Source organism: Nomascus leucogenys, unplaced genomic scaffold (genome assembly GCF_006542625.1).
Source record: "Nomascus leucogenys isolate Asia unplaced genomic scaffold, Asia_NLE_v1 Super-Scaffold_518, whole genome shotgun sequence".
NCBI lineage: Eukaryota > Metazoa > Chordata > Mammalia > Primates > Hylobatidae > Nomascus > Nomascus leucogenys.
In genome coordinates this window covers 553,825-566,727 of record NW_022095776.1, presented here as the reverse complement: position 1 = coordinate 566,727, position 12,903 = coordinate 553,825, and the positions used below count along the sequence as shown (strand labels likewise).

General features: G+C 41.0%; 1 protein-coding gene across 1 annotated transcript; it reads right to left on the bottom strand.

Moving 5' to 3' along the window:
* Positions 1 to 6,882: 6,882 nt before the first annotated feature.
* On the bottom strand, positions 6,883 to 11,478 carry LOC115833662 (beta-defensin 108B-like). The gene is made up of 2 exons (XM_030808382.1): positions 11,421 to 11,478; positions 6,883 to 7,193 (listed from the first exon to the last, which is right to left on the bottom strand). The coding sequence occupies exons 1-2, from the start codon at positions 11,476 to 11,478 to the stop codon at positions 7,030 to 7,032; spliced, it is 222 nt and encodes a 73-aa protein (XP_030664242.1). The 3' UTR covers positions 6,883 to 7,029.
* Between the last annotated feature and the right edge of the window lie 1,425 nt (positions 11,479 to 12,903).

Genomic DNA, 12,903 nt, shown 5'->3' with positions numbered 1-12,903 from the left:
GCACAGCAAAAGAAACTACCATCAGAGTGATCAGGCAACCTACAGAATGGGAGAAAATTTTTGCAACCTACTCGTCTGACAAAGGGCTAATATCCAGAATCTACAATGAACTCAAACAAATTTACAAGAAAAAAACAAACAACCCCATCAAAAGTTGGGCAAAGGACATGAACAGACACTTCTCAAAAGAAGACATTTATGCAGCCAAAAAACACATGAAGAAATGCTCATCATCACTGGCCATCAGAGAAATGCAAATCAAAACCACAGTGAGGTACCATCTCACACCAGTTAGAATGGCCATCATTAAAAAAACAGGAAACAACAGGTGCTGGAGAGGATGTGGAGAAATAGGAACACTTTTACACTGTTGGTGGGACTGTAAACTAGTTCAACCATTGTGGAAGTCAGTGTGGCGATTCCTCAGGGATCTAGAACTAGAAATACCATTTGACCCAGCCATCCCATTACTGGGTATATACCCAAAGGACTATAAATCATGCTGCTATAAAGACACATGCACACGTATGTTTATTGCGGCACTATTCACAATAGCAAAGACTTGGAACCAACCCAAATGTCCAACAACGATAGACTGGATTAAGAAAATGTGGCACATATACACCATGGAATACTATGCAGCCATAAAAAATGATGAGCTCGTGTCCTTTGTAGGGACATGGATGAAACTGGAAAACATCATTCTCAGTAAACTATCGCAAGGACAAAAAACCAAACACCACATGTTCTCGCTCATAGGTGGGAATTGAACAATGAGAACTCATGGACACTGGAAGGGGAACATCACATTCCAGGGACTGTTGTGGGGTGGGGGGAGGGGGGAGGGACAGCATTAGGAGATATACCTAATACTAAATGACGAGTTAATGGGTGCAGGAAATCAACACGGCACATGGATACATATGTAACAAACCTGCACATTGTGCACATGTACCCTAAAACCTAAAGTATAATTAAAAAAAAAAAGAAAAAAAAAAGGAATTATTTTCTATGTTTTAACACTGAAGAGGGGTGCACATGGTCCAGGCATGTCCTGTTGGAGCTGAATGGGGCCTGTTCTGGGAAAGGGGAAAAGGCAGAGTGAGGCCCTGGTGCACTTAGGTGGGATAAGTTGGGACCATAGAGAGGCAGTCAGGGCCTGGCCCCAGCAACACTGAGGCTCATGGGGGCTTCTGGAGGAGAAGGAAATAGTCCAGAGTGCTGAAGGCTAAACCACCCTGTAACAGCAAAGATCGGGCAAGATTGTGCTGCATCTCAGCATCCCTGCCAGCCAGACCTAACTAGACCCTATATTAAAGACACCTGGGGTGGACAGGTGTGAGCTGCCAGGCTGCAAAGAGCCCCAGAAGGAGGTCTGCCCTGGGGCAAGGGTCCAGACCATTATGGCCAAGTTGATTTTAAAAAGCCCTATCTCCTCTGTTCTCAGAGGCTCAGGCTGGTGGAGAACAGATACAAATTGAACTGGGCATATGCCCAGTAATGGGATTACTGGGTCAAATGTTATTTCTGGTTCTAAATCCTTGAGGAATCACCACACTGTGTTCCACAATGGCTGAACTAATTTACACTTCCACCAACAGTGTAAAAGCATTCCTATTTCTCCACATCCTTGCCAGCATCTGTTGTTTCCTCCATATGTTCTTTGTCTTCTGCTACCAGGGTGGATATGGAAGGACCATTAGGTGGGGGCAGGGCTAGGCGTGCCTGAGCTCAGACTCTCCTTGGGTGGGTCTTGCTTTGGCTGCTGTAGGGGATGGAGATGAGATTCCCAGGTCACTGTATGCTATGAGACCACCACTTCTGTTGTCCTTCTCAGTTTCTCCCCAAACTCCCCTATTCCCTCGTTTATAAGACAGGAGAAAAGGGAGAAAGCAAAAAGTTGGAAAGAAACAGAAGTAAGATAAATAGCTAGACGACTTTGGCGCCACCACCTGGCCCTGGTGGTTAAAATAATAATAATATTAACCCCTGACCAAAACTACTGGTCTTATCTGTAAATTCCAGACATTGAATGAGAAAGCACTGTAAAACTTTTTGTTCTGTTAGCTGATGTATCTAGCCCCCAGTCATGTTCCTCACACTTACTTCATCTATTATGACTCTTTCTCGTAGACCCCTTAGAATTGTAAGCCCTTAAGAGGGCTAGGAATTTCTTTTTCGGGGAGCTCAGCTCTTATGACACGAGTCTGCTGACGCTCCCGGCCAAATAAAAAAATCCTCTTCCTTCTTTAATCCAGTGTCTGAGGAGTTTCGTCTATGACTCATCCTGCTACACTGGAGTTGTGTACCTAGAAGGATTATGGCTGCCTCTGCTGAGTCATGAAGGTTGTCAGGGAAGTGGGGGAAAGCGGAAGTCTCAGGCCTCACCTAGCTTCCACGCACACTGAAAGGCTGGTCTCACTCCCACAATGCCCCTTGCAATAGCCCCGAGTCTGTTTCCAGACTGAAGGTGAATCTGGCTTGAAAACTTACCTGAGGCTTTCTGCCTCCCGACTGACAAAGAAATGGGCTTCAGTTCTTACGCCGCCGGTGAAGTCTGCAAGCCAGATTCGTGCCCTCCCCTGAGTTCTGGCCAGGAGGCTTCTCGACCCATTCAATTTTTTACAAAGTTCAGCTAGAGAAGTCCTTCTCCCTGTGAAGTTTTACCCCCTGATCCTCTGGCCACCCTCCTCATGGAAGCCTGTGGTGCCAGGCAGGAATGGGCTACTTGGGGATCCAGCGGCCTTCCGGTGCCTTTCTGCTACTTCCTCTACTCCTGTATGTTTCTCAGCTCGGCTCTCTAACTTGACTCAGCTCCAGGTAAAGTTAGGAACTTCTCCCACAAACAGACTTTCAGCTTCTCCAGTAGGGGTGTGTGTTCAGGAGACGAGGATCTCCCTTTCCCATTTCCATGGTTAGGGGACTTAAAATATTTGGGGTGTCTCCTAGGTCCTGCAAGAGCAGTCTGCTTCCTTTGGAGGGTCTGTGGGTCCTGTCAGGATTGCTGGTCTGTTCTTGCAGTCCATCTGGAGCTAAAACTCACAATGCAAGCCTCCACATGCTGCTCTGTCCAGAGCTGCAATCTAGTTCTGCTTCCTGTCTGTTATAATCCCTCATGACCCTTGAGCTTTTTTTTTTCATTTGATTGTTGGCAGCATGTATGTCTTCTTTTGAGAAGTATCTGTTCATGTCTTTGTCTACTTTTTAAAGGTTTTTATTTTTTTGTAAATTTGTTTAAGTTCCTTGTAGATGCTGTATATTGGATCTTTGTCGAATGGCAAAAATTTTCTCCCATTCTGCAGGTTGTCTTTTTACTCTGTTAATAATTTCTTTTGCTGCCCAGAAGTTCTTTAGTTTAATTACATCCCATTCATCAATTTTTTCTTTTGTCACAATTGCTTTTGGTGTCATTGTTATAAAATCTTCGCCTGTGCCTATGTCCTGAATGGTATTGCCTATGTTGTCTTCCAGGGTTTTTATAGTTTTGTGTTTCAGATTTAAGTCTTTAATCCATTTAATCCCGTATATGAAGACCGATATTTATGTTTAGAAATTCTTTCATCTTCTTAATCTAGTCTATTGTTGAGGTTCTCAAATTGTATTATTTATTTTGTTTATTGAATTATTCAATTTCAGCTGTTAAATTCCTTTTCACTCATTTTATGGATTTGTTTGATTAAAATCTATTGCTGGAGAATTATTGTTTTTCCTTCAGAGATGCTATGTTTCCTTGCTCTTTTATGTTTCTTATGTCCTTACATTGATATTTGAATATCGGGTAAAACAGTGCCTTCTTCTAATTTTATAGATTGGCTTTGGTAGTAAAAGACTGACTCCTGTAGCTGTATCTATACTGTTGAATCAGTAAGACACTTTGCCTTTATTTCTGGGTTGGTTCAGTAGTTTAGACTTCTATGATTTCTTCAGCTATAATCAGCATCACTGATGTCTGTGAGCTCCTCAGTGTCTTAGCCTTCATTGTTAATGGAGGCTGTGGTGAGATTTTGCTGAGGAAACACATGCCAGGCAGTTTGGTCCTTGGGCACAAGTTGTGTTGGTCTTTGAACTCCTGGGTGATGTACGTGGGCACTAGTGGTTGAAGTTTCAGGCAGGCCATCCTTGGGCCTTCAGGTGGCTTTTATTTTTTTGAGATGGAGTTTTGCTCTTGTTGCCCAGGCTGGAGTGCAATGGCTTGATCTCAGATCACTGCAACCTCTGCCTCCTGGGTTCAAGCAATTCTCCTGCCTCAGCTTCCCAAGTAGCTGGGATTACAAGCATGCACCTCCATGCCTGGCTAATTTTGTATTTTTTTTTTTTTTTTTTTTTTTTTTTTTTTTTTTTTTTTAGTAGAGATGGAGTTTCTCCATATTGGTCAGGCTAGTCTCAAACTCCCGACCTCAGGTGATACGCCCCCCTCTCAGCCTCCCTAGTGAATGGCACTGCCAGTTCCCTGGAGTGTAGGACACTTTGTAGGCTAGAGTGATGGGGACCAGGCTACTGGTGAGTTCAGCTGGTGTTGTGACACTGCAGCCCTCTGGGTGGACATGAGGGAATGTCACTGGGGGTCCAGAGATGTGGAGATGCAGGGGTTGTTGGGCCCCAGGGCAGGATGTAGTCTGTTGGGGGCTGGGCTTTCAAAATGGCACTGTGCCACAGCTGCCTGTGTCTGGGGGCGGATGCAAATGATCCAGTGCCAACTCCTTCTCTGGGACAATGCCCATCACATGGACTCCAGGCAGCTCCCTATAGTAGTCTCAGGGCCTGCGAGGGCTGAGAGACTCTCCCATGGCTAGGATTGCAGTGTCCACGGTGGGAATATGGACCACTGGGGCTCTCTTTCTTACCTTTTTGCTACACTGGAGAGTTTGTCCTGGCTTTAAGCTGATTCTGGCTGGGCTGCTGTTTCACTTTCCTTTCCTTCCATACCTCAGAGATTCCTTGTCAGTTTGCTGCTGAATTCTAGTGCCCTCTTTCATGCCCCATTCAAGGTATGATTATCTACTTGCTGTTTTGGTCTTTCTTTGTGGAGGACACAGTGCCTGATGCCTCTAGTCAGCCATCTTGAAGGCCACCTCCTAGCAATGAGAGGATAATATTCTATGTGATGGCTTTAATATACGTGTCCAAACTGCTTCTTTTCTAGGGAAGCACTTACTCCAAGAAATAAATGTTATATAGTGCAAAAATATATTAAAGGGTCAGTTGGTGATGTAATTTCAAGAGTAGCACTGAGGAAAACTTGGGACTTCCACAGAGTTGAGTTGGTTGGAATATATCTCAGTCTCTGAGATTTTGAACCCAATGTTTTGAACTTTTTGAGATTTCAAGTAGCCCATGTGACATAACTTAACATTCTTTCTTGGCCAAATCAGGCATAGTGAAAAATAAAATCCAGCTAATATACTTTTAAATGTCTTGATTCTATACTCTTTCAATGACCAAGGGGAGGCTCCCCACTACTTTACACAAAAAAGAAAACTCTATGAACGAGAATATCTTCACACAAAGCAAATAAAATTATGTCTAGATGGAGCAAAATGGTGACAAGTGGGAAAAGCACTCAGTGGCTGTGGTAGGCAGAATAATGTCCCCTCTGTCTCACACCAAAACTATCCACATTCTAACTCCTGGGTCCTGTGAATGTGTCACCTTAAGGCAAAAGGGGAATTGAGGTTTCATGTGAAATTAAGGCTGTTAATCGGCTGACCTTAAAATAGGGAGATTATCTTAGATTATCCAGGTGGGCCCAATGTAATCATGAGTCCTAAAAGATGGAAGAGTGGGGAGAAGATAAATTCAGAATGATGGAGTGTGAGGACTCAATTCTCCATTGCTGGCTTTGAAAATGGATGAAGGAAGCTATGGTGCACAGGAGTAACCTGCCATTGCTGGGATAAAGGTGCAGGAAGAAATCTGCAGAGCTTCCAGAAGAAAGCTCAGCCCTGATGACACCTTGATGTTGGCCCACTGAGATCCAACTGAAAGCTGCAACCTATAGAACAGTCAGATAATATATTTGTGTTGCTTTAAGCCAATAAGTTTGTTGTAATTTGTGATAGCAGCCATAGGAAGCCAATGCAGTGTTTTAAAAGAAGGAAGAAAATGCTGAATGATTATGCCCAGTGAAAGTTGAGAACTAAAGGAGTTCCCTGAACCTCAGCCAGGCATACATGTCTGGGAATTGCCTTTGAAAAAGTTGCTGAAGAAATTGCCTTTAATCTGAGTGCACCCCTTTTTATAATTTAGATTTTTGATGAAGTCTGGTTGATGTGGGAATACGTGATTGTGCAATTTTCCCATGTGCTGCACCTTTATCAGGGAGAGACAGACCCCTGTAAGGCTACATGCAATAGGATGGTGCATTTTCCCAGTAAAAATGGGGAGTAGGTTTCCCATATGCAGGGTGAAGGGTTGCAGCGCTAGACAAAAGCAATAGGTATGGTGAAACTTCCCCCACCCTGCTGTAGGTCATTTTCAACTAAGAGCTCATCTAGATGCGATAGAAGGATACTGGAAACCAAACAGTAATTATGTCATAACATTCAATATAAATTTATTTATTTATTTATTTATTTTTGAGACAGAGTCTTTCTCTGTCACCCAGGCTGGAGTGCAGTGTCATGATCTCAGCTCACCACAGCCTCCACCTCGTGGGTTCAAGTGATTCTCCTGCTTCAGCCTCCTGAGTAGCTGGGATTACAGGCACCCGCCACCATGCCTGGCTAAATTTTTGTATTTTTAGAAGAGACAGCGTTTCACCATGTTGGCCAGAATGATCTTGATCTCCTGGCCTCATGATCCACCCACCTTGGCCTCCCAAAGTGCTTGGATTACAGGCGTGAGTCACCGCACCCAGCCAGTAATATAAACTTTTAAAAGAGGTTTTGTGCTTGTTGGTTTTGCTTTATTCTTTATCGAGGATTCAATAAAAATCCCTGTGAGAAAAAAGGAGAGAGGGAAAGGGAAACAGGGAGACAGGGACAGGGAGAGAGAAAAAGAGAACATAAAACCTCCAGAAAACAACAGGCTTCAGTCCTTTTTGGGTGTAGTGCTCTCAATTCTTGGTTGATGCCCCAGAGGCAGGAAGCAGGGTCGGCTGTTTAAACATCTCCCAACATGGATTTCTGTTTCAAGGCAAAAGTCCCGACAGGAGCCATTTGGACGTTCACAGATCTCCTTGAATTTGCCCCTGGCTGCACGCAGAAGAGGGTTATTGTAACCATTCATCAGTCTTTCTTTACTTTGTATTGAATTACATGGGTGTAGTGGGCAGTGCCTGAGAATAATCTTGTGTGGATTTGTGTGTGTGTGTGTGTGTGTGTGTGTTATTTGATTTCTTAAACACTTAAAAATCTGCTGTCACACAAAAATTTGGATTTTTTGGTGTTCTTGAAAAATCTGAGAATATTGGGTGCACCTACATGACAAAAGGCTGGAGGTGAGTAGCCCGCTCCCCTTTACAAGTTCTAGAGCGTGCACGTTTCAGTTTATTTGTTCCTTATTATCTCCTAACACTGAGGGGAGATATAAGCCTTTTAAAAAAATATAATGCCTTGTACTATGGATTTTCTTGGAGTGAAAGAGAAGAAAATCTCTTTTGGCTCATTTCTTTTTATTTCTACACACACACACAAACACACACACACGCTCTATATGATAGGTTATAATAGATGTATCTTTCAAAAGTAGAACTGAAATATAGACCTAAGAGATAATATACTTTAATTGTTAGAGAGGATATTTTTCCTGTGGAAGGGAAGAATATTCCTATGTGTTTAATAGACAAATATATCTATGTCAGTACTTGTTAAACCCTGTGACTTCACTCATTTCTTATATCTCTGGCACTGGTCTTTGAGGTTGCAATTTTTCTCTAGAAACCACTGCATATATTAAGAGTGAAACAATCAAGGTCTTCTTAAAGGCTCAAAAACTATACTCGTTGAAAACATTGAATAGTATTTCATTTATGTCCTAAGATATCACTGCTCTGAGGATAGGCCACACACATTGAGGTGTTTAGTTTGAAAAGTGTTTTAATTCTGAGCAGTCTTTGCTTGTAATACAGATCACATTTTCCATGACAACTTCTTGACAATAAGAGAGATATAAAAACCAGCACTTTTTTCTTCTATTCTGGAACACAAAAGCCAATTCTAGAATAGCTTTCAATCAGTACAGCGATTTTAATAAACACTCAATAAATGTCTATTTAATTGAACTGAAATCCAAATGCATTAGATTCCATTAAACTTTTCAATGGTCACAAAGCAATTAGTGGATTGATGTGAAGACCAGATATATGCAACATAATATTTATATCTATAATGCAAATTGTGAAATAAAGGTCATGCTTTTTTGAAGACAATGATAATTCTAAATGTTGACCACTTGGTAGAAACAAGCTGAGATCTGAGTTTTTTGATCCTTGAGCTTTCCACCTCTTCCTTTTATCTGTAAGTAGTCAGCTACTATGTATATAGAGCCCACTGGCCTTGGGCTAAAATTGGCCCTTTGCAGCTGGAAGAGTCATAAGAGATTAGTATAGTGTAGAGGATGAACCACTGACCTGTCTTGTGATATGTGATAAATCACTCTTGGACATCCCTCTGCTGTAGTACTTCTTGCATTCTACTATGGGTGGTGTTTTCCCATCTGACCTCAATTCTTGATAATGAATTTCTTGAGGGCAGGAATCATTTCTTATTCTCCTCTCTATGTATATTCCAGAATCTGATTCAAGTCATTGCTTATAATAGCTAGTCATTAAATGATTGTGGAATAATTGATTAAAATACAACTACTTTCTATCTTGTAGTAGGTATGTGTGGAAATTTGTTGTTACTCTCGATTCACAGGTCTTTGAATCATGTGTACTATTTTACTATACCTGACTCTATTGAGCATTATATTTTCAAACCACTTTTCAAAAAACTTAATGCAGAGCTACCATTTGACCCAGTAATCTCATTACCAGGTACATACCCAAAGGAAAATAAATCAGTCTTGTAAAAAGACATAAATTTCTATGTTCATCACAGCAGTATTCACAGTAGCAAAGGTATGGAATCAAACTAGGTGTTCATCAATAGGGGATTGAATAAAGAAAATGTAGTACATATATGTCATGGAATACTATGCAGCCATAAAAAGAAAAAAATTGTGTCCTTTTCAGCAAAATGGATGCAGCTGGAGGACTTTATTTGAAGCAAATTAGCTCAGGAACAGAAAGCCAAATACCACATATTCTCAGTTATAAGTCGGAGCTGAGCAATGAGTGCACATGGACTCATTGTCTTGTCTAGTCACTTACCTTAAAGATGAGGAAATAAGCTGACAGAAAGGAAGAAAGTTGCCCAAGATTACCCAGTGATCGGGTGAGGCAGATGATAGGGACAGCACTAAGGCTTGGTATCCTGAGCCTCATTCTATTTTCCACTCTTGCCCTCTCTCTGTGTCCTCCTTTCCTCTCTAGCCTTCTACAAATGGGAATGAGAGAGATTGGGTCTTACCAGGAGGGGAGGGAGAGGGAGTAAAGTCTGAAAAGCTACCCTTTGGGTACACCCTACCTGCGTGACAGAGTTATTCATACCCCAAACCTCAATATCACACAATATACTCATGTAACAAATCTGCATGTGCACTCCCTGAATCTAAAATAAAGGTTGAAATTATTTTAAAAAATTGAAATTACAAAGGGCTTTGTAAAATTATGATATACCGTTGTTCATTTGCAAGAATTCAAGTAACATTAGGGATTTTAAAAATCTTTTGTTTTTATTTGTTCTTTGCTTGTAAACCTTGTGTATTGCATATTGTGGACACAATGTCTTTTCCAGCTATTTGTTTCAGGAACAAAAGCTAGAGTTACAATGAACATCATAGGCTGTCTTGTCTAGTCACTTACCTTAAAGATGAGGAAATAAGCTGACAGAAAGGAAGAAAGTTGCCCAAGATTACCCAGTGATCGGGTGAGGCAGATGGTAGGGACAGCACTAAGGCTTGATATCCTGAGCCTCATTCTATTTTCCACTCTTGCCCTCTCTCTGTATCCTCCTTTCCTCTCTAGCCTTCTACAAAAAGTTTGCAGTTCCGCTTCAATGTCTACCTAAGGACATCCAGAGGAGATGCCACCTTTCATTAGGCTGCATTCTGTAGCACCATCCTGTGTTTTCTTCTCCAGTCTTGTTGCATCCCATTTTTGACTGTAAGTAATGCTTCTGCCTGTGCTGTTCTATCTAAATAGTTTCTTCTATTTTGATTGAGTGACAGTGAAAACAAAAAAAAATTTGTTTATCCAAATTTGGAATTTTTAAACCCTGATTAAAAGCATTGATTTTCTGGGGTTATAGATGTAAGATACATATTTTAAAATATTTTTAACTGATTAAAAATATCCAAACCCATGTATTTAGCCACGGTGACTATTTAACAACTACTAGTGAGACAGGACTTCAGTAATGCCACAAGGATAATAATCTTATAAGTCAGTCCCCAATGTTGTGTGCTACCGAGTTAATATAATTGGATATGGTATTACCTTTTATCAGGCTTTAGAAAGTCACACAAAGGAATAGCACGACAGAACTCTAGGGTGGGATGTATAGGGAAAGCCGGGATATTTAAAAAAAGCATCGACTCTGACATTTACCCCACTGCTGGGGAAAGCACTTCAGTTTCCAGAGCCTTAATTTTTTCCTCTATAAAGCAGCAAAAATAGAGGCAATAAGTTGCTTATTAATCCTTGAATACACATGTTCAGGAGTTCCAGAAAATTTTCAGATCTACTTTGGGTGTCTGGTAACCACCTTGGGCAAATCCAAGAAGTCCTATACACACTTCTCCAAAGCATGTCTGTGCAAGGGACCTTATACCTGTGATTAATGTTCCCATGTTGAATGCAGTAGGCTATGCTCTGGTGTGGGGTCATCCCTGGTCCCTGTGTTTAAATTCTACATTACAAGACTAGATGCTGAGAAGGAAGAGGGAAAGCCAGGGATGGAGATGGAGCCTTAAGTGGAAAAGTCAAGCCCCAGGGACCAACAGTACTGGGGAGCAATATGTTAAAGGTTTCTTAGATTATAGTAATATTTTCAAAGAGACTTCTTCCACCAGTCCCTTCTGTCTGAGCCTACCACAGCTTTGGCATAGCTCTTATGCCAGTGTCTTAGGGTAACTAACTTTTGCTGAAAGAAACTAGAGGAGCTTTGGAGACCAAGATTTAGTAGAATAATGCCTGATTTTTAATTTTTGAGGTCTAGTAACTTCTAGTAAACTTGCCTAATTTAGAGATGGAATAAGAGGGTTTCAAAGACTTGAAACACCATTGACTTCATTTAACTGAGTTGCTATGGAGAATTAATGAATTAGATGGCTGCAGACCTCTCAGCCAATGTGTCTTACCAAGTTTATTTTGTTACCTTGTAGAACGTGGCTCATAAAGAAGAAAATGGTGAAGAGGAGGACAGCAATCCTCATGGCTGAAGAAAGAGAAGAAAGTTTGGCTTCATTTCCAGGAGGCAGAGAAAACTTCCATCTGTGGCTCTCTAGCACCAGTGGAATGTCTCTGTTTGGATAATAAGAGCCTTTCTGTACCTCATTAGGGATATTCATAGATAGAAGTGTTCTATGCATGCAAAATTGCTTTTATGGGAGGACTGAGAGTCCTTTTTTTATTGGACAGCCAGTTCATTAGAATGATGAGGGTGCACAGTTTTGGCCAGAAAATCTTGTTAAATGGGAACATAAGCTACAAACATTTTGGCAAAAATGAAAGTTTATGAACAAACAACCATTTATATTGTTACAATAAATTAGACTGTGTTGAGAAACCAGTTGGTTTCGTTAATGACCAGACATTTTGTTAGTGAACACTTCCCAGACTTTACTAGCCCTGCTAAGAATTAATCACCCCACTTGCTCCTGGTCTTACTCTCCAAAGTGCTTTGTTTATGTTACAGTGCTTACTGCCTTGTATGTTAGATTAGTGAATGTATATTTGCCTCATCCACTACTGTATGAGCTTCTTGCTTGCTAGGACAAGGCTATATTCCTCAGAGCTGAGGAGGGAGTTGAATCATGTGGCTATTTATTCTCAAATCCTCTTCACCAAGTGGAACAAAACTGAACAGTGAAAGGCCACCGCACATGGAAGCAGGAGGTCTGGATTTGGGTTCCAGATCTCTAGATCTATTACTAACTGGAGGTATGGATATAGTCAGGAAAATTGTCTTCCTTAGGTGCTTCCTTGATAGCACCTATAAAGGTCGAAATCTGTTGGATCTAGATCAGGGGATTCTCAATCATTACTATGCAGAAAATCAACGGGGAGAGTTGCTTTGTGATACAGATGCTTAGTTCTATCTCATGATTTTTTATTGTTTTTTAAAATTGATCAAGTATTTTTCATTTAATAATGTAAACTTTCTTAGTCTACATCTAATAAAACTCCCACCAGCATACAAATACATTGAATGATATTAGCAGCAGAATCTTTAAATAAAGTAACCATACACAACTATTAGGCCATTTTTTTCCATTGCTTATTATTTCATGCTATTTGTCACCATTGTCATCATAATCAGCCTCATCCTACATTGTTGAACACCCATCATGGACCATATGGCATAAACACTTTTCCTACTCATAAAGGAGCATATGTTCTCTATATGCATATAAATTAATGTCTGAACAAAGTGGCTTAAACAAGGCAGAATTTTATTTCTCTCTCACTTAAAGCTATAGTTACACCTACAATGGCTAGTACAGATACTTGCCAAATTCGTTAGAGACGCAGGCCCCTTCCAGCTCTCTGCTCTGCTATACTTTAGGAGAGGCTCTAGTTTGGCTGCTAAATCCCCACCTATCATTTTTGAATTCCAGGCAGCAGGAAAGAAAAAAGCC